The following is a 21,365-nucleotide window of genomic DNA, read 5'->3' on the forward strand; positions in this document are numbered from 1 at the left end:
AGAAGTGTTTTGTTGTTGTTGTTGTTGTTGTTGTTGTTGTTGTTGTTTTGTTTTGTTTTTAAGTAATCTCTACACCCAATGTGGGACTTGAACTCACAACCCCAAGATCAAGAGTCGCGTGCTCCACGGACTGAGCCAACCGGGCGCCCCATGAAGTCTTTTTTCCAACACAAGTTTAGGGGCACCCAGCTGTCTCAGTCAGTGGAGCATTGGACTCTTGATCTCAGGGTTGTGAGTTCGAGACTGACCTTGGGTGGGCGATTACTTTTTAAAAGACGCGTTTAGGTACAGAGTAATAATAGGCAACGTAAGCTTTAGGGTAGAATTGCATTCCTAGAGAGGAGACATTTCATAAAAGGTTAATTGACTTGACTTTCAGCGGTTCCCTGCCCTTTCCTAGAGAGCGGGGGAACTGGCTGCGCTGGCCTCCGTCTTTGGGGGAGGGGAGGAGGGGAGGAGGGGTGGAGCAGGGGTGGAGGTGGGGCGGGGAGGGGGCGGGAACGGGGCGGGGTTGGGGGGGCGGAATGTTAATCAGGCCTGGCTGGGGACCTTCCAAAAGAAATCCCCAGTCGGGGTTGAAGTTATTCCGCGGACACTCTTCGCCGGCACCTGCAGGTCAGGTGACCCTCCAGTTTAAACAGATGTAGGTGATTTGTTGTTGTTGTTGTTGTTGTTTTTAACAGGGTCGCGGGGAGCGGGGGCCGCGTCCTCGCCGGCTGGATTCAGGCAGCTGTTCTCTTTCCCTGGAATTGGGGATCGGAGGACGTTCTTGTTCCTCGCGGGAGGGTCGCCGGTTCAATCCCAGTAACGGTCAGCACAGTATTTTGTTACAACTGTTGGCGCAGACCTCGCAGGTCACCGGGCTGGTCAACGCTCGCGGGGAGAGGAAGGCAGCGGAAGGAAAAGAAGGGGGAGGCCTGAGAGGGAAACTGAGGACCCCTCCTCCCGACCGTGTCCTCTTCCAGGGCAGAAAAAAGTCTTCCTTTCCTTGGGAAGCGCCTCTCTTTCTGGACGCCTCTAAGGAGCAGAAGTGGCTGGGGTCGAGACCCTGGGTGCGGGGGGTGGGGGGTGGGGTCCCAGGGTGGGGCTGGGGGGGCAAGTCCCGGGATCCCCTTCCTGCTGGCTCCTCCTTCCCCTGCTCCCACCCCTTAAACCGTCCATTTTGAGGAGCCGGGGTCCGGAAGCAGATACAAAAGGCCCGCGCAGGATGAATCTCTGTCGTCGATCCCTGTTGGGGGGGGTGGGGGTGGGGGTGGTGGTGAGGGCGTGGTTTTTTATTTTGTTTGCTTATTTAATTGTTCTTTTTGCAATCCCACCCCTCTCGTCTGCAGCCCTGCAACCCTCTATCCGGTGCAGGGAATGAGCTCTTGGGCTGCGCCACCCACAGACGCGTCCAGAAGCCGGTGCAGCAGGGATGGTGAGTGTGCCGGCTTGTCGCACGATCCACACCGCGGGCGGGACCGCGTCGGATTCCGGGGAGTCGGGGGCAGCTGTCTGCGGAAGCCTGATTGCCTCCGCCCTGGAGGAGAGGGGAAGCCGAGAGTGGCCCACGTGCTGAGCCCTAAAAGCCGCCGGGGGAAGGGGCGGTCCCTCCACGCTGTGGTCCCTGGAGTGGGCAGGGAGATACCTGCGTGCAGCGTGGGGGGGGGGGGGGGAGGGAGGGGTTGGGGGGGGAGGGCAGGAGCGGGGGAGGGGGGCTGTTCAGACCCATTCAGTGTTGGAGTCCCTCAGCGATTAGGAAAATTCCGGGCACGTTCACATGGAGAGGGTGGCCATCGGGTTCTCCTCTCCTAGAGAAAGGATTTCGGGGTCTGGGTTTGGTCCAGTGAGCACTGTCTTTCTTGGGGGTGGGGGACTGAGACCTCCGTAGAGAGCGTTTCTAAAAGAACACGTTGAAAGGAGTTCAAGTGAAGTTGTCAGCATGGAACCCCATGGTCTGAACAAATTGCCTGTCCTTAGTCTCCTCCAGGAAGGTCTGGTTCACGGGAAGCTCAGCGCACAGGGAGGGGGGATGCGCTCTATCTGCCAGACGTGGGGGTTTTCTTTCCCACCTGCTTCCCTGAGACGACCCCAAATTACACATTCTCTTTGTTCGTTTGTTTTCTCCCACTGTCCCAAACATTATAATGTGTCTGAGATCGCCAGGGACTCACCTGGAGCCCCCGTTGTAATGGGTTGTTGCAAGGAGAGAGATCGATCGCACCTGGGAGGAACCTGCGGAAGGAAGGGTTGGCGTTATTATAGGATCCCAAGGTGGGGGGGGGGGGTGGTAGTAATTCAGGGTAGGTGTCTGTAAATGGACCCGGGCTTAGATAGGCTCAAACTGAGCCCAGTGTAAAGGAGTTATCTGGTCTGGACGTTCCCTTGGAAACTACAAGGTCAAGATAGATGTGGAATGTTGTGTCCCAAACCCCTTATCAGGAGTCCTGCCCCAGGTTGCAGATCGGAGGCGAGGCCGCTTCTCTGTCCCAGTGACTCAAGATTCCCCCAGGCAAGAGTGGAATGTTCTCTTCTTACCGATATGATAGGATGTCAAATGGGCTACGAGTTTTAGGGAATAACGTTTATCAGTGAGTTAGAAAACAGTTGAGTAAGGGTGGGGGAGGGGAGGGACAAAAGTCCTTTTGTCTTTGCTGCTGGTTTCATCCTTGTCTGATTGCAACTTGGGGGACGGGACGAATGGCTGGGAGGCGGTTCATTCACAATGGCAGGGTTGCCTAAAAATCTCCTGTTTGCCCCAAGCACCTAATGACTTTATATTATTTGAGGGTCACAGTTCTGTTTTGTGAAAACCTGGGTTCGCGTAAACCCCAGAGTAGTGAATACAAGGGGAACCCATGTAAACCGGTGACATTTTTGAGACCAACGTACTATGGTTGCCTCTTTCTTAAACGGAATCAGTATATTTAAGATGTGGGAATTCAATTCGTGAGTTTGAGCCCCGCATCGGGCCCGTGCTGACAGCTCAGAGCCTGGAGCCTGCTTTGGATTCTGTGTCGGCCTCTCTCTCTCTCTCTCTCTCTCTCTCTCTCTCGCTTTCAAAAATAAATAAACATCTAAAAAAAATTAGAAAGTTCTCTTGTACTAAGCTTTTCTTCCCCCTCTCTCGCTATTTAAAGATTTTATTTTTAAGCAACCTCTGCACCCAACACGGGGCTCGAACTCGCAACCCTGGGATCAAGAGTCACGCGCTTTGCAAACAGCCAGCCGTGAGCCCCTGTACTAGTAAGCTTTTTAAAACCAAGAATGAGGGGTACCTGCCTGGTTCAGTCAGCAGAGTGTGGGACTCTTGATCTCAGGATTGTGGGTTCGAGCCCCACGTTGGGGATAGAGATTACTTAAAATCTTTTCAAAAGTAAATTAAAATAAAAGCCAGGATGAATTGGCTGTAAGATTACATGGCAGAATAAATTAAGCTTTAATATATGAATTAAGTTTATGAAAAATTTCATAAAGACAAGAGTACATAAAACTTAACAAGTAGAATTATTCTATTTTTTATTAGTTTTATTTTATTTTACTTTATTTTAATTATTTTATTTTAGTTGTAGCCTCCATGCCCAACAGGGGACTTGAGCTTGAGACTCAGATTAAGAGTTGCACGCTCTACCGACTGAGCCAGCCAGATACCCCACAAGTAGATTTTTAAAAAATTTTTTTCAAGTTTTATTTATTTTTGAGAGAGAGAGCATGAGTTGGGAAGAGGCAGAGAGAGAGGGAGACACAGAATCCGAAGCAGGCTCCAGGCTCTAAGCTGTCAGCACAGAGTCCGACGCGGGGCTCGAACTCACAGACTGCGAGATCATGACCTGAACCGAAGTTGGACACTTAACCGAGCCACCCAGGCTCCCCGGAATTTTAAAAATAATGTAATAAATAGGTAGGTCCTCAGGTTAAGGAATCAGACACTGCTGTTGGTTAGAGGCCCTCGGCCCATCCCTGCCTGACCCCATTGCCCTGCTTCCTTTTGGGGTTAATCACCATCTTGAAATTCTTTTTAAGTTTATTTATTTTGAGAGAGAGCATGCACTTGAGTGGGGGTGGGGCAGAGAGAGAGAGGGAGAGAGAGAGAGAGAAAGAGAGAGAGAATCCCAAGCAGATTCCGCACTGTCAGCTGAGAGCCTGACTCGGGGCTCAAACCCACGAACCCTGAGACCGTGACCTGAGCCAAAACCAAGAGTTGAACGCTCAACCGACTGGGCTACCCAGGCGCCCCGCCATCTTGAATGTTCTGTCGATCATTCTTTCGGTCTTCCTTTTTATCCCCGTTAAGTGTATATCTGAAGCATTTTCAGACCTGCGGTGAATGTATAGTAATAATAAAACAAATACCCATGGAAACGTAAAGATTTGCAGATTTGCTAATATTTTGCTTTATTTGCTGTCTGTATATGAACACATGGTCGCATAAAGTCAGGTCCGCAGGTTGCCCTGTTGGCTGGCTGTATGCGCGTGCGTGTTCACAGATGCTCGTGCACACTTTTTTTTTTGTTTGTTTTTTGCTGAACCACCTGAGAGAGACTTTTAGATATCGCGACATCTCACCCCTTGCGCCTCAACACGTCTCCCCTGAAAACAGTGCAGTTCCCAGGTTTCTGCAGGGTGTCACTGAGTCCGCCCCTCTGTTGCTTAGGGACGTGGAACGGTCCCCACCTTGGCTGCTGCTCGGACAGAACTGCCGGGATCACTTTTGTCCAGGTGTCCTTCCTGCTTCTCACGCGGAAGAGTGTCCCCTGCCACTCGGCTGGTAAAGTGCAGGCTGCAGTCCAGCAAAATGGGCAACAAACGGGACCTTGTTAGAAATCCCAGGCCCAGGCTCCTCCCCAGGCCTGGGGAACCCGATTCAGTTTCGAAAGGCAGTTCCACAATATAAATCTTGGAGTGGAATTATAGGTAGTAGATTTGGGACTGTCAGATTTTCTTTTTCTTTTTAAATTTTTTTTAAAGTTTATTTATTTTTGGGACAGAGAGAGACAGAGCATGAACGGGGGAGGGGCAGAGAGAGGGAGACACAGAATCCGAAGCAGGCTCCAGGCTCCGAGCTGTCAGCACAGAGCCCGACGCGGGGCTCGAACTCACGGACTGTGAGATCATGACCTGAGCCGACGTCGGACGCTTAACCGACTGAGCCACCCAGGCGCCCCTCTTTTTTTTTTTTTTTTAATTAAAAATGTTTAATATTTACTTTTGAGAGTTGGGTGGGGAAGGGAGGGGCACAGAGGATCCGAAGCAGGCTCCGCCCACCGTGACAGCACAGAGCCGGAAGCGGGGCTCAACCCCAGAAACCACGAGATTGTGACCTGAGCCAAAGTTGGACGCTTCACCAACTGAGCCACCCGGGTGCCCCAGGGCTATCGGGTTTTCTGTGTAAAAGAAATGTTTTTCACAATATGAGTGTAGCAGTTTGCATCCACACAACAGGTTGTTTTGTTTTGTTTTGTTTTATTTTGTTTTGTTTTGTTGTTAGTAGGCTCCATGCCCAACATGGGGCTCGAACCCGTGACCTCAAGATCCGGAGTCGCATGCTCTACTGACTGAGCCAGCCAGGTGCCCCACACAACATATAAAAATTACCTATAAAAATTACAGTACACAGTGCGTATCACGCCGGGATCGGCGCCGACAGCGTGGAACCTGCTTGGGATTCTCTCCCTTTCTCTCTGCCCCTCCCCGCCCAAATAAACAAACATTAAAAAATATATACTAAAAAAAAAAAAAAAGGAAAAGAAGAATCGCACCCTCTCCCAACTGAGCCAGCCAGGCGCCCCGGGAGCCGGATTCCTTTTAGGCAGGGCGCAAACACCAGGCATAGGTGCCATTCGTTCCTCGTAGAGGCTCATGGTGTGACGGGCACTCGCTCCCCTCCCTTTCGTTGACCACCCAGGAGCAGTTGGTGCGTGGGAAGGTCCCAGCCACGTGACCCCTCCTGGTGCAGTTGAGGCCAAAATCCAGAGTTGGATGCTTAACTGGCTGTGCCCCCCCAGGCGCCCCCTGAGGGTTTTTGTTTTATTTTATTCTTATTTATTTAATTTTTTTTTTTTAAGAGAGATCACAAGCGGGGGAGGGGAGCAGAGGGAGTGAGAGAGGAGACAGAACCCCAAGCAGGCTCTGTCAGCCCAGAGCCCGTCGCGGGGCTCAAACTCATGAACCAAGAGATCATGAGCTGAGCCGCAATCCAGAGTCTAATGCCTTCCCCGACTGAGCCACACAAGTGCCCCGAGAAGTGCTGTTTTATGGCCCCTTTGGTTTCCCCTTTTTGGGGATCATGATGAGTTCACATGTTAGTAACGAGTCCGTTTCAATCAGTTGCACAGTTACGGTTCAGAATCTCCCAAACTGGGCCATTGGCAGACCCTTAACAGTCAACATCTGTATTTCTTCTTTCTTTCTTTCTTTTTTCTTTCTTTCCTTCCTTCCTTCCTTCCTTCCTTCCTTCCTTCCTTCCTTCCTTCCTTCCTTTCCAGCCTCTGTATTTCTTAACACAGTCTAGGGTGGCTTCTCCGCCTTCTGACAGCACAGGGTCCCTCAGACTCACCCTGTGGATTTTCTCTTCCTAAATCAGCCCATTTCTCAGGGCTTCCTGCTTATTCCTTCTGGGCGCTTTCTCTCCAGAGATTTGCCAGGGAAGTGCGTGTGTGTGTGTGTGTGTGTGTGTGTGTGTGTGTGGTTCCTGCTGATACTTTATCCTAAAGTCGGCCACTTTTGAACTCTAAAAAAAATGTTTTTAAGTTTATTTATTTTAAATAATCTTTTCGCCAAACGTGGGGCTCGAACTCACAACTTCCAGATCAAGAGTCACACGCTCTTCTGACTTTGAGCAAACCAGGCGCCCTGACTTTTTAATCTTTTTATTTATTTTTGAGAGAGAGAGAGGGAGACACAGAATCCGAAGCAGGCTCCAGGGTTCCGAGCTGTCAGCACAGAGCCCGACGCGGGACTTGAACTCGTGAACCACAAGATCATGACCTGAGCCGAAGTCAGACGCCCAACCGACTGAGCCACCCAGGCGCGCCCCCTGACTTCTTAAAATTTTAGATTTGAAATCTTTCTTCTCGGGCTAAAAACCTTGCTTCCTTATGAACACGGTCCCTTTGATCCTGCAGTGCATATAAAATATCTGTAAAAGGGCGCCTGAGTGGCTCAGTTGGTTAAGCGTCCGACTTCAGCTCAGGTCACGATCTCACAATTCGTGGGTTCGAGCCCCGCGTCGGGCTGTGTGCCGACAGCTCGGAGCCTGGAGCCTGCTTCGGATTCTGTGTCTCCCTCTCTCTGCCCCTCCCCCGTTCATGCTCTGTCTCTCTCTGTCTCAAAAGTAAATAAACGTTAAAAAAATTAAAAAAAAAAAAAAAACAGGGTTTGGAGGCACCTGGGTGGCTCAGTCGGCTGTGTCCAACTCTCGGCTTCAGCTCAAGTCGTCATCCCAGGGTCATGGGATCGAGCCCCACATCGGGCTCCGAGCTGAGTGTGGCGCCTGCCTGGGATTCTCTCTCTCTCTCCCTCTGCCCCTCCCTCCCCCCCCCACACTCTCTCTCTCTTTCCCTTAAATTGTGTGTGTGTGTGTGTGTGTGTGTGTGTGTGTGTGTATGTATATACAGACCACAGGATATCACTTTACATCCATGGATAAGAGATCTCACTCATTCTTTTTTTTTTTATGTGTTTGTTTATTTTTGAGAGAGAGAGAGAGAGACACAGCCCGAGTGGGAGAGGGGCAGAGAGAGAGGGACACACAGAAGCCAAAGCCGAACTCTCAGCACAGAGCCTGATGCGGGGCTCGAACTCACGAACCCTGAGATCATGAACTGAGCCAAAATGAAGTCAGATGCTTAGCTGACTGAGCCACCCAGGCGCCCCGGGAGGTGGGCTAGCTTAATATACGACTGGCAAACGCCTTTTCTTGGCCCGCCTTCGTTGCAGACAACCCACCCCAGTCTCCACTTCTGAAGAATATCGTGTGACATTCTTCCCCTCCGTGTGTCTGTGTCCAGATTTCCTCTTCTTGTGAGACCTCGGTCGTTTGGAATAGGGCCCACCTACTCCAGCGTGACCTCCTGGTACCCCTTGCGAATCCGCAAATGCCTCATTTCCAAATCGGGGTCACATTCATAGGTACTGGGGGGCGGGGGGGGGTCAGGACTTCGGCCTGTCCTTGGGAAGGGTCGCGACTCCGCCGGTAACAGCGCCCCAAACGGGCGTGTTGTTTTAGGACGCCGTGACCTTCACAGACGTGGCCGTGAATTTCACCAAGGAGGAATGGGCCCTGCTGGACCCCGCGCAGAGAAATCTCTACAGAGACGTGATGCTGGAGAACTGCAGGAATCTGGCCTCCGTGGGTGAGGATGCTACCCTCCCTTGCTTACCCGTGGCCGGGCCCAACGCGAGTCTGGCCCTTCCTGAGTTCCCGGAGGGGTGCTGAGAAACGGGGCCAGGACCGTTAAGCAGGGCGCTGTGGCCCCTGCCCCCCCGGGGGTGGACGCAGGGTTTGACCCCATGAGAGGGGAACTCTGTCCGTTGCGGTTCATTTGAATTCGCTTCACGATTAACAGCCCTCGGGGGATCCTTAGGTGGGTGAACACGGAGCGCAGAGGGTGTTAGCGCATGCGTGAGGGAAGCGGAGGGACCGCTTAGGTGCGGCAGAGTCATACTTGCTTGGCTTCAGAACGCCTGCTTCAGGGAGTTTCTGTTTCTGGCACCGCTATCTATCCCCCCCCACCCCCACCCCGTGACCAGGATCTCAAGGAGGCACCCCCTAGTCTGGTCTCCCATTTGGGCGAGCAAGGAGTAGGTCTGGGAATGGTGCAGGGGGGTAAGTTTACCCCTGCACCTGCTCGCCAGGCAGATAGGAATCCTCACAAGGAAGGATTTTACAAGGTGGAATTTATTTTTCTTTTGCTTATTGGTGAGAGAGACCCAGTGCGAGCGGGGGACGGGCAGAGAGAGAGGGAGACACGGAATCTGAAGCAGGCTCCAGGCTCCGAGCTGCCATCACCCCAGAAGGAGACCTTCTGGGCCACAAACCGGTCACTCCCTTACTCTCGCCTCCAGCCCTGGGCGACCACTAATCTGCTTTCTGTCTCTATAGATTGACCTACGCTAGATATTTCATATACGTGGAATGAGACAAAACGTGGTCGTCCGTGTCTGCCTTCCTTCACTTGACACAATGCTTTCGAGGTTCAGCCCTCTTGCCATCAGCTATCCGCGCATCACCCCTTTTTATGGCTGAATCCTATTCCGCTGTGTGGCCAGACTATATTTTGTTTCTTCGGCTCAGGTCACGATCTCATGGTTTATGGGTTTGAGCCCTGCAGCGGGCTCTGTGGGGCTTGGGATATTCTCTCTCTCTCTCTCTCTCTCTCTCTCTCTCTCTCTCCCCCTCTCTGCCCTTCCCCCGTTCTCTCTCTCTCTCAAACAAAATTTTAAAAATTAAGAATAATAAAAAGAAAGAATCCATTTCATCTGGGAGGCAAGCTAAGACTCTAAGATGCAGCAGAACCGCCCAGGCTTTTATTCTTTCTTTTTGTCCCAAAGACCTGTGCCCCTTTAAAGCCACACACGGACTCTGTCTTAGTCCGTCTGGGCTGACACCATACCATGTTCCAGGTGGCTTTCACACATTTGTCTCTTCACTGGGAAGTGCAAGGTCAAGGTGCCAGTAGGTTTGGTTCCCAGCCAGGCCTCTCTTCCTGGTTTGCAGACGGCCGCCTTCCTGCTGTGTCCTCACGTGCTAGAGAGACAGTGAGCTCCGTTCTGCTTTTGTAAGGACACCAGTCCCATCGTGGGGGCCCCACCGTCACATTCTCATCTAGACCTGGTTACCTCCCAGAGGCCCCACCTGCAAATCCCATCATCACATGGGGGATGAGGGCTTCAACATAATGGATTTCTGGGCGACACAAAAACAGTCCATGGCAGACTCTTTGTCCGGTTCTCTTCCATGAGGCTACACCTTCCAGACGACTCCTTTCCTCGATCCCTGAACAAGCGTTTTGTAGCAGGTCCCGTCCACACAGCACCCCTCCTCACTGCAGTCGAGCTCCCGGCACGGCCCAAATCCCTGATGTTTTTCCGCTCTCTTGCTCACTCTTCCTTCCCTCTCGTGCAGAGTGACCGTTTGACAAGAAACCCACCTGGACACTTCCCTGTCTTATCCTCCCCAACCCATCCCCAACCCACCTTCGCTCTCCACAAAGAACTTGACTTTTGCGCACTTTATTTCAGACTCGCTGGATCAATGTAAGACCCAAAACTCAACCCCCCGGCAGGACGTTCTCGCCGAGAAGACCCCTCGAGGAGCCAACCGAGTGTGTGCCGTGAGCCGCAGTTCCCGGCCCTCCCCGCGGGGAAAAGACTGGAAATGCCACGAGACAGGGGCGCCGCCCAAGCAAAGGGACCGAAAGTGGCAGCAAGCTGCGGGCGTTCACAAGAAGGGCGAGTCTCCGGTCAGAATCTGTGAATATCGCGAAACGAAGGACGATCCTAAACCAGGCTCCAAGCTTGTGCCTTCCCGGAGAGATGCCGCAAGAAACCGTATCCCAAACTGGGGCTCAGATATCCTGAAACAAAATCCTGTCCTAACCAGTAATCAAAAGATCTATAAAAACTACGGATATGATAGACTCTTATGGCAAAGCATTGTCTTGATCCCGTTTGTGAGGAGTCAGACGGGGCCGGAGTCAAACGTGTGGCCTCACGATTACAACAATGTGCTTCACAGCCATGACAACATTCGCATGGGGACGGACATTCATGAATGGGATCCATTTGGAAAAGCCTTTGGTGAAGACGTTTGCCTCAACGTATGCAGGACTCACGTTACGGAGAAAACCTACGCGTCCGATCCGTGTGGAATCACCTTCCAAGATAGCTCGATCCATGAGGCACAGAGGCAATCCTGTACGGCAGAGGCAAATCACGAGAATAAGCAAGATGAGAAATCCTTTGCCCACCCTGCAAATTCTGACTCACGCAAGGAGACTAAGCCCAGAGGGGGGAAATACAAATGTCAAGAATGTAGGAAATCTTACCTGTATCAGGCGTCCCTCGTGAGACACATGGAAATTCACACCGGAGAGAAACCCTACGAATGCCAGACGTGTGGGAAAGCCTTTAAATATTCCTTACACCTTAACAAACACTTGCAAAAGCACATTATCAAGAAGCCCTATAAATGTGGGCGATGTGGGGAGACCTTCAATGAGTTCTCAAAGCTTACCGAACATAGAAGGGTTCATATCGTAGAGAAACCCTATAAATGCGAGGAATGTGGGAAAGCCTTCATCAGTTCTCACAGATTTAAAAACCATCTAAAAACTCACAGTTGACGGGCACTTGGCTAGCCCATTCGGAAGAGCGCAATCTCAAAGTCACGCTTTCAAGCTCCACGTGGGCTGTGGAGATTGCCTAAATAAACAAACTTGAAAAAAAATACAAAACGAAACTCACAGTTGAGAGGGGTCCTGTGAATGAAAGGAGTGTGGGAGAAGTTTCATTAGTTTTCTCGAAATAACAAGCACATGAGGACATTTTGGGAGGGAGCTCGAGTCTTCCCTGAACAACAGAAACGTGAGAACCCAACACCTTGACATATTCACACCCTATGTAGGTAAGGTCTCTGGAAAGTTTGTTATCTTTTTTCATCTTTGCTAGACGTTTCCCCTTGCACTGGAGACACGCCCTATGAATCTAAGGAATCTAGAAAAACCTTCAAGGTTGTCTCAATGTAATCCTTGCACGAATTCACACTTTGGAGACTCGTCGTGGGAGTAAGGAACATGAGAAATGCCTCTTTTAGCATTCGCCCCTTAAGTTACCCAAGAGACTACATCCTGGAGATGATTCTAAGATTGTAATAAGTCCAGGAAAGTCTCCCCGCTTCCAAGGCACAGATGAATACATAGTAGGAGAGAAACACAGTAAATGTTAGGATTGCTGCCACTGCCTTGCCTCATCCTTCATCTGGGACCAAAATTCATTCCTTTCCAGTTTTGGTTCTCTAATAAAATCCTCCGAGATGATGAATGTACTCTCTGTGTGCCTTTTCAGCTCTGAATTTTCAATATGTAGTAGCTTTGTTAGTATTTACACATGGGTGTTCTCACCAACACGAGGCCCTGTTTGAGCCTCATTTATCTTTTGATTTTTTTTTTAATACTTATTTCTAAGAGAGAGAGAGAGAGAGGGAGACAGAGAATCCCAAGCAGGCTCCAGGCTCCGAGCTGTCAGCACAGAGCCCGACGCAGGGCTTGAACTCATGGACCTCAAGACCATGACCTGAGCCAAAGCCGGACACTTAACCAACTGAGCCACCCAGGCGCCCCTGAGCCTCCTTTAATTCAAGTTGGGGTTTGGTGTGCTCTGGGATAACATTTTTTTTTTTGTCACTTGGTTGTTACTGGTCATGATTTGACTGCATTATGGTCCGAGTATGTGGTCTTTATGATGCTGCTGTGGGACACGTGTTCTGATGTTCATTTCAGTCCCATGGGGCTGACTTCCGTCAACTGCCTGGCCACGTGCATTCTTCTCATCCTCTTTAGTAAGTATAAGGGTCCATAGACTTGTTTTTGCAGAGTTAGCCCTGTTGAAGGTTTGTAAATGCATTTTCTACATTTTCTCATAACAGATAGTGGGTAGATCTTGCAATCCTGACAGAATTCACTGGCTTGGATTCCTAGAAAGCTGTACGAAAGACGAGAGCGTCACTCATTTTGTCTTAACTAAGTTCCCGTTGCTCTCTTTCCTAGCTGCTCTCTGGAGACTCGGTGAAATTCCCTGAATTAGCACAAGCAACTTTAGGATCATTGAAATGAAGGTCATGGTCCCAATAACACAACCTTCAAAACACGAGTCCTCACTCCCCTGGACATGTTTTTGGGTGTCTGTGGCTGCAACAGACTGTGTGGCTAGACTAAGTAGATGAAGCAAGCCCCTGATTTGATTAAGAAGCATTTTAAGGGAGATTTTTTTAAACACGGAATGTCTTTGGTGTTGGGTGGGATCAGGGTTCAGTACCTGTCTGAATGGTCAAGATTCTTGAGTGTTTCACATTCTCTTACTAACAAAATTTTTGATTCTTGATCTGTTACTGAGTAAGCTTGTAATACAATACCCCATTAGAGAAGTGTATTCTCAAAGTCTTTTAAAGTTTTTTAAAATGTTCATTTAATTTTGGGGAGAGAGAGAGAGAGAGAGAGAGACAGTGAGCATGAGTGTGGGAGGGGCACAGAGAAAGGGAGACACAGAATCCGAAGCAGGCTCCAGGCTCCTAGCTGTCAGCACAGAGCCCGATGCAGGGCTCAAACTCATGGACCTCGAGATCATGACCTGAGCCAAAGCTGGACACTTAACCAACTGAGCCTCCCAGGTGCCCTGATGGAAGTCTTACAGCTTTGTCAATTCTTGCTTAATGTGTTTGTAGACAATGTTATTAGATGCATAGGAGTTTGGGCATTTTCTTTATTACAGGTGAGTTTTTTGCTTCCTGTATGCTTTAACCATCTTTTCTACTAACAGTATATTTTTGTTCATTCATATATTAAGGGAAAGCCCCTTACTATGTGGAAGACTTTACATATATCACTCCATTTATCACTCACCACCACTCCACAAATAAATGCTTATCTCCTTCTTATAACTGAGGAAACTGAAGCACAGAAGTTAAGGAAACTTGCTGATGTTAAACAGCTTCCTTTGAGTTTCAAAGCAGTGGGTGTTTTCATGGTCAAGTTCAGGCTTTCACACATGTATTAGTTTCCTGTTGTTGTTACAACAAATTATCACAAATATAGGGACTTTAGACAACCCAAATCTCTCATGTTACATTGCTGGCAGTCAGAAGTCCAGAATGGGTCTCGCTCGGTGAAAAATCAACGTGTCCGCAGGGCTATATTTTCTGGAAGCTCTAGGGGAAAGTTTATGTTCTTGCCTTCTCCAGCTTTTAGAGGCCACCCACATTCCTTCGTTGGTGGCCCCTTCTCCATCTAAACCAGCAACAGGGGTTGAATTCTCACATCACATCCCTCTGACTCATGATTCTAAGAGTCCTTCCTCTTTCATTTATAGGGACACCTGTGACTACATTGGGCCCATCCAGATAGCCCAGAATCATCTCCCATCTCAGATCAACTTATTAGCAACTCTTAATTCCATCTGTGACCTTAATTCCCTTTTGCTATATAGGATAACATACGCACAGGCTCTAGATATTAGCACATACACATCTTTGGGGGCCATTTTCTGTCTATCACAGTAACTTATGAAATTATCAAGCTTATTAACTGACTGAAAGAAAACCTTCAAACCTTAAAGTTATTCTGGCCTTTGAGACTGTGCTGTTCATCACAGATATTTTCCTGAGCATCTCCTTGAGGCCAGGGACTGTGGAAGACTCTGGGTCTCTATCGGGGCAGCAAATTTTTTCCATAGAGAGCCAAAGAGGAAACATCTTAGGCTCCGTGGGCCAAGTTGTCCCTGTCTCCACTGCCCAGCCCTTCCATTGTCGCATAAAGCAGCCATAGACCGTACATAACAAATGGATGCGGCTGTGTCATTTCTGGACACTAAAACTTCGAATTTCACATACTTTTCCCAGATCACAAAACAGTCTTTTGATTATTTTTTTTTTCCAATTTAAGTTTTGTTTTTATTGAAGTAATCTCTCCACCCAACACGGGGCTTGAACTCACAATCCCACAATCAAGAGTCACATGCTCTACCGCCAGCCAGGTGCCCCCCAAAACGTAAAAGCATTCTTGGCTCACGGGCCTGATTTGGGCAACAGGCTGTAATTGGCTGGCCACTGGTCTAAAGGAAAGAACAAAACAAGCTTTTATCTCATGCTTTCTTGTGGATAAGACATATATAGAGGCGTGGCTCTCTATCCTGATTTTTTTATTTTTCTTCTCAATTTTTTTTAAAAATTGGAAAATATGGCGACCCAAATTCTACAGAGATGGATCGATACAGTTAAAAGTCAGTCGGGGCGCCTTGGTGGTTCAGTCGCTTTCATGTCTGACTACAGCTCAGGTCATGATCTCATGGTTCAAGGGTTCAAGCCCCACAGCAGGCTCTCTGCTGTCAGCACGGAGCCCGCTTTGGATCCTGTCTCCCGCTCTCTCTGCCCTTCCCCCACCTGCGCTCACTCTGTCTCTCAAAAATAAAACATTAAAAAAAATTCTTTGAAATAAATGTCTTTAACCAATTTGTAAATACATACGTACATACATACATAAATAGAAGTCAATAAAGAGATCCCCACATACCATCCAGGCCCATCACAAATTTATTTTGAATTTTGTGTGTGTGTGTGTGTGTTTACTGCCCCTGCATAAATTCCCAAATCTATTTTCTGGTTTTAGCAGTCAATATTGCTGCGTTGCACCGGACGCACGTGTCCAACGGAAAAGCATTTCAGACAGGAGATGAATTGGATGATTCCATTCGTATGAAATTTCCAGAAGAAGCAAATCTAGAGAGACAAGATCGCCCCAGCGGGAGGTGGGCCAGGAAGCTGACCGCAGGCTGGCAAGAGGGAAACTTCGGGGACGGAGGCAATGATCCAAGACTGGGCTGTGGTGATGATTGTAGGACTCTGTAACTTTGTGAAAAGTCACTGCGTGTTCACTGACAATGAGTGGCTTTTACGATCCGTAAATTACCCGTGACGGCAAGAAAGGGGGAAAGGAGAGGGAAAAAGGAACATCAAAGGCCTTGTTGGGTGTCCACAGCTGCGGGGTGCCCAAAAGCTCTGCGAAGTTCAGCTCAGGGTGTTTGGGGAGGGCCTGGGGGCGGGGGCGGCCTGTGGATGAAAGCGCGCTTGGCCCTCCCCCCCGCCCCCCAAGCCCCACCGCCTGCGTCTGTCGCCCACCGATTTGTCCTCGGATCACCAATGGGTGCATTCAGTCTCTCCCTGTCGGCCCCAGACCAGGCTGAGGGGGCTGGAGCCACTGTTACCCCCCCAGGGAGCACCGTGCGGAGAGAAAGGATCCTGGCTGGGAGTCAATCCCTGAACTCAACTCCAAGGAGAGGCGAGGAAGGGTGTGGCTTTGGGGATTCCTCCTGCCGCCCCATTGCCTACGTCCTCGGTTCCTACAGGTGCAACATGAGAATTTGTAACCATTGGTTTCACAAAAATCCTAGGGCTTCTAAGTGCTTTGCGGACACGAACTCGTTTCATGCCCACGCCAACCCTGTGCGGTGGGAGCTATCTTCCCACTTTATAGCAGAGAAAACTGAGGCACAGAGAGGCTAAGCCAGCTGCCCAAGGTCACACAGCCAGCTGTCCGGCACCACACTTGCCTCTAAGCCCTAGGCGGGGAGGCGTCCCTGCAGTGGCGGGGTCGCGACTGTGGCTTCTTGTCTGTCCTCCCCACTGGGATGCGAGCTCGGGGAGCAGCGACCCCGTCTGGGGCACAGAGAGAGGCATCGGCTGAACACTGCGGAATAAGAAAGGAGGGGTGCGGCTCAGGATGGCCGCATCCCTTGCCGGCCTCCCAAGCCCTCCCACCGCGCTCTGCTCCGGGAGCTGTCTTCGTGGCGGGGCCTCCGGTCCCAGCGAACGGATCCTCTGGGCGACGCTGAACCAGAAGGAAACCCGGGCCTGGAAGGTCGGACCGAGCCGAGCCCTCTCGCGGCGGGACACGGGCGCCACCTGGCGGCGGAGTCCCGCCAACACAGCGCCGCCGAGAGACGGGGGTTCGCTCTGGGCGAGGCTCTCAGAACGTTCCGGCGGTGGTCCGGACAGCAGTGTGAAGCTGGGAACCGTCTATTGGCTTCCAGGCCTTTCTGACCGTGATGCACAGCAAGAAATCATCTCACATCACCATAGTTTCGGGAAATGCCACCCTGTACGGCATGGTTTTTTTAATTCTACTCTATTCCTGTTTTGAAATGCCGGTCCCGTCCCCTTGAACTGATTTACTCTCTAATAAATCTCCGCTGGTAATCAGGATAGAGTTATCCATGGCCTCGATTATCCTCAGGTGTTTTCTTTTTCTTTCCAGCTGACAAAGGTTGCGATGGAGAAAGTGTTCGCGCCCGGACCGCTCCCCAGCGGTCGTCTCTGGCCACGTCCCCAGGGAGTCCCCTGCCAGCCCCGATTTCAGGATACACTGGGCTCAGAGAGGCTAAGACACTTGTCCAAGGCCACACAGGTTATATGCAGCATGGCTAGTGTCTGCCTCGCTCCTGGAGGATAGAAATCACACAAGTGCTCCAAATATCAGTGCTATGAAGTACAGTTTAGTACAGTCCTTTCTCCGTTTTTGCCAAGAAGATTGTGCTGCGCCGGCCTGCTGGGGTTTTGATGCTTTTTAATACAGATTGACATTCCAGAGCTCGTGCTTAAAAATGCGAGTCGTCAGGGGGAGCCTGGGTGGCTCAGTCAGTTGAGCTTCCGACTGCAGCTCAGGTCATGATCTCGCGGTTCGTGGGTTCCAGCCCCACGTCGAGCTCTGGGCTGACAGCTCGGAGCCTGGAGCCTGCTTCGGATTCGGTGTCTCCCTCTCTCTCCGCCACTCCCCTGCTCATGCTGTCTCTCTCTCTCTCTCTCTCTCAGAAATAAATATTAAAAAATCAAAAAATAAACAGGCTCAAACAGGGCCTCGTGTTGGTGAGAACACCCGTGTGTAAATACTAACAAAGCTACTACATATTGAAAATTCAGAGCTGGAAAGGCACACAGAGAGCATATTCATCATCTCGGAGGATTTTATTAGAGAACCAAAACTGGAAAGGAATGAATTTTGGTCCCAGATGAAGGATGAGGCAAGGCAGTGGCAGCAATCCTAACATTTACTGTGTTTCTCTCCTACTATGTATTCATCTGTGCCTTGGAAGCGGGGAGACTTTCCTGGACCTATTACAATCTTAGAATCATCTCCAGGATGTAGCCTCTTGGGTAACTTAAGGGGCGAATGCTTAAAGAGGCGTTTCTCATGTTCCTTACTCCCACCACGAGTCTCTCCCATCTCTCTGCCCCTCCCCCGCTCGCGCAAACTCTTTCTCTCCCTCTCCAAACAAATAAAAACATTGCAATTTAAATTTTTATCAAAGTTTGTTGATTCATGGGAATGCAAGCTGGTGCAGCCACTCTGGAAAACAGTATGGAGGTTCCTCAAAAAACTAAAAATAGAACCACCCTACGACCCAGCCATCGCACTACTAGGCATTTATCCAAGGGATACAGGGGTGCTGTTTCGAAGGGACACATTCACCCCAATGTTTATAGCAGCACTATCGACAACGGCCAAAGTATGGAAAGAGCCCAAATGTCCATCGATGGATGAACGGATAAAGAAGATGCGGGATATATATGCAATGGAGTATTACTCGGCAATCAAAAAAGAATGAAATCTTGCCATTTGCAACTACGTGGATGGAACTGGAGGGTATTATGCTAAGTGAAATTAGTCAGAGAAAGACACAAATCATATGACGTCACTCCTATGAGGACTTTAAGAGACAAAACAGATGAGCATAAGGGAAGGGAAACAAAAATAATATAAAAACACGGAGGGGGACAAAACAGAAGAGACTCATAAGTAGGGAGAACAAACTGAGGGTTCCTGGAGGGGTTGTGGGAGGGGGGATGGGCTAAATGGGGAAGGGGCGCTAAGGAATCTCCTCCCGAAATCATTGTTGCACTCTATGCTAATTTGGATGTAAATTAAAAAAAAAAAAAAGTTTGTTGATTCAGAAAGGAAGTAATATTCTTCCTAGAGTTGCCTAGTAAACATACTCCCTTGCTATTCAAATGTGCATGCAGCTATTGGGATCCTTGTAATTCTTGTACCTAAAATTCTGTACCTGGAACTAATCGCTTGTCCAGTGAAATAATTGGACAATCAAAGGAGGAGAAGCTAGCTGTGATCGCTAGTGGGGTTATGATGACCTCTGACCTCCAGAAGGTCAACCAGGTCCGTCTTAAACGGACAGGGCTCGGCATCACTGGCTTGACCCTTAAAAAAAATATTTTTTAAGACGGGGATATGTTAATGCAGGGGACACCTGGGTGGCTCAGTGGGTTGAGCGTCTGACTCTCGATTTCAGCTCAGGTCACGATCTCTCGGTTTGTGAGTTCACACCCCGCGTTGGGCTCCATGCCGACGGTATGGAGCCTGCTTGGGATTCTCGCGTTCTCTCAAAAAATAAATACATACACAAATACATACATAAATCTTGCAGTGTAAATAAACAAATACAGTCTTGCAGTGAAAATACGCATCTATAGTTCAGTTGATAGAATTTCACGGGGAGAGAACACACAATTTGTCGCTCCAGGTAACCTGTACTGGAAAGGGTGTGCACAAAAGCTCAGAAGTGCAACTAAAGTGTTTTGCTCTTAAAATTGACCCTGCGATGCTGTGTGTGTGTGTGTGTGTGTGTGTGTGTGTGTGTGTGACAGTAACCTACGTGATTGCAGCATCACAGAGCAGCCACAAGTTCAGGAATGTCACCGGTGAAATACGCATCTGGTCATTCATGTTCCCGGGGCAAGGTCAAAGCCAACGTTGATTGGCACATTGTGTTCTGGGGGATTTTGTGTGTGTGTGCGTTTCTCTTAAGATTTTTAAGTGATCGCTACACCCAACATGGGGCTCGAACCCACAACCCTGCATGTTCCATTAACTGAGCCAACCAGGTGCCCCAACTGGCACATTTTGGACAATTACTGAAGCCAAGGCCAAACTCCGATGTGCCCCAACGTTGCTCCCCAACTCCCCGCCCAAGGCATTTAGAGCTTCCACATAAAAAAAAAGTGGGAAACCACACCTTCTTTTCCAGCTCAAGACCCAGGTCCCAGATAACTCTTTGCAGCAAAAAGCTCCTGAAAACCTCTGTGATCAAGCAAAGGAGGAAACATGGGGTCTCCTGTATTAGGATTTATTTATTTACTTATTTACTTTTTTGCTGTCAAAATTTGGAGGCAACTTCCACTTTGTTCTAAGTTTATTTATTTTGAGGGGGGAGAGGGGCAGAGAGAGGGAGAGAGAGAATCCCAAGCAGGATCCTCACCGTCAATGCAGAGCCCATCGCGGGGCTCGGACCCACGAACCATGAGATCATGACCTGAGCCGAAATCCGAGAGTTGGGCACTCAACCAACTGAGCCCCCAGTGCCCCGAGTTGTTAAATATTTACCGACGGGTAGGCCTCACCAGGTTATAGGGCAGGATGTTGGGAGGGGAAGACTGGATTATCTGAACAAATGAGAAACTATGCCAATTTTAATCTTCAGTCTGGATTTAGATTAAATTTAGACAGGGCATTCAGCAGGACTCAACGGCCAGAAAGAGTGACCCGTGGTGTTCTAACCCTCTCCTTCCCAAACCACCTCCCCAACCCCAGCAGGAAGGGAGACAGTCTGCTCGATCTCTGGGGCCATGCGGCAGGCATTAGGGCTGTCCACAAATATTCTTCTCTCTCTCTCTCCTTCCAGACACATGGACAGATTGCATTTCCCACCCTTCTTTGAAGTTCCACATCATCGGGGGCTCCTGGGTGGCTCCGTCGGTTAAGCGTCCGACTTCGGCTCAGGTCATGATCTCACAGCTCGTGGGTTTGAGCCCCACATCGGGCTCTGTGCTGACAGCTCAGGGCCTGGAGCCCGCTTCCGATTCTGTGTCTCCCTCTCTCTCTAACCCTCACCCACTCGTGCTCGCTCTCTCTCTGTCTCTAACCCTGTCTCTCAAAACTTAACAAACATTAAGAAAAAAAAAATTCTTGAAGTCACACATCATGACATGACCTACTTGGGTCAATAAATGCAAGTCCAGTGACACGGATCATATCCACACGGAAGCTGGAAGAACTTTGTCAGCCTAGGGGGCGCCTGGGTGGCTCAGTCATTTGGGCATCCGACTTCGGCTCAGGTCACGATCTCACGGTCCATGAGTTCGAGCCCCGCGTCAGGCTCTGTGCTGACAGCTCAGAGCCTGGAGCCTGTTTCGGATTCTGTGTCTCCCTCTCTCTCTGACCTTCCCCCATTCATGCTCTGTCTCTCTCTGTCTCAAAAATGAATAAACATTAAAAAAAAAAAAGAACGTTGTCAGCCTTACCACTTTCTCTGTTTCCCAGGGCCAAAGGATTAGCAACGCTCCAGGCGGATGCTGTGCCACCGGCCTGGGTCACAAAGGTGACGCAGAGGAGAGCCCTTAGGGGACCCACATAAGACCAGGAACACCAGCAAGTAATAAGCCTTTGCAGTATAAGGCCACTGAGATCCTGGGGGGGGGGGGGTGTTCGTTACTGCGGCATAACCCAACCCATCCTGACTGATACATCCCAGTTCTCAGTAGAGCCTGAAATGTGGAGGTCTCAAAAATAAATAAATAGATAGATTAAATAAATAAATAAATATGAATG

The 21,365-nt window shown here is 49.7% G+C and overlaps 1 protein-coding gene across 1 annotated transcript; it reads left to right on the forward strand.

Annotated features, from left to right (window-relative positions):
- Window positions 1-1,312: 1,312 nt before the first annotated feature.
- ZNF114 (zinc finger protein 114) lies at window positions 1,313-12,007 on the forward strand. The gene is made up of 3 exons (XM_030299770.1): window positions 1,313-1,417; window positions 8,207-8,333; window positions 10,222-12,007. The coding sequence occupies exons 1-3, from the start codon at window positions 1,415-1,417 to the stop codon at window positions 11,322-11,324; spliced, it is 1,233 nt and encodes a 410-aa protein (XP_030155630.1). The 5' UTR covers window positions 1,313-1,414; the 3' UTR covers window positions 11,325-12,007.
- Window positions 12,008-21,365: the final 9,358 nt, after the last annotated feature.

The sequence above is a fragment of the Lynx canadensis genome, chromosome E2, assembly GCF_007474595.2.
Source record: "Lynx canadensis isolate LIC74 chromosome E2, mLynCan4.pri.v2, whole genome shotgun sequence".
Lineage (NCBI taxonomy): Eukaryota > Metazoa > Chordata > Mammalia > Carnivora > Felidae > Lynx > Lynx canadensis.

What these genes read in the sequence shown, in the direction of transcription:
- ZNF114 (XM_030299770.1), top strand. An exon ending in CAGGAATCTGGCCTCCGTGG is followed by an intron (nt 8,334 to 10,221) that starts GTGAGGATGCTA and finishes ACTTTATTTCAG; the next exon opens with ACTCGCTGGATCAATGTAAG.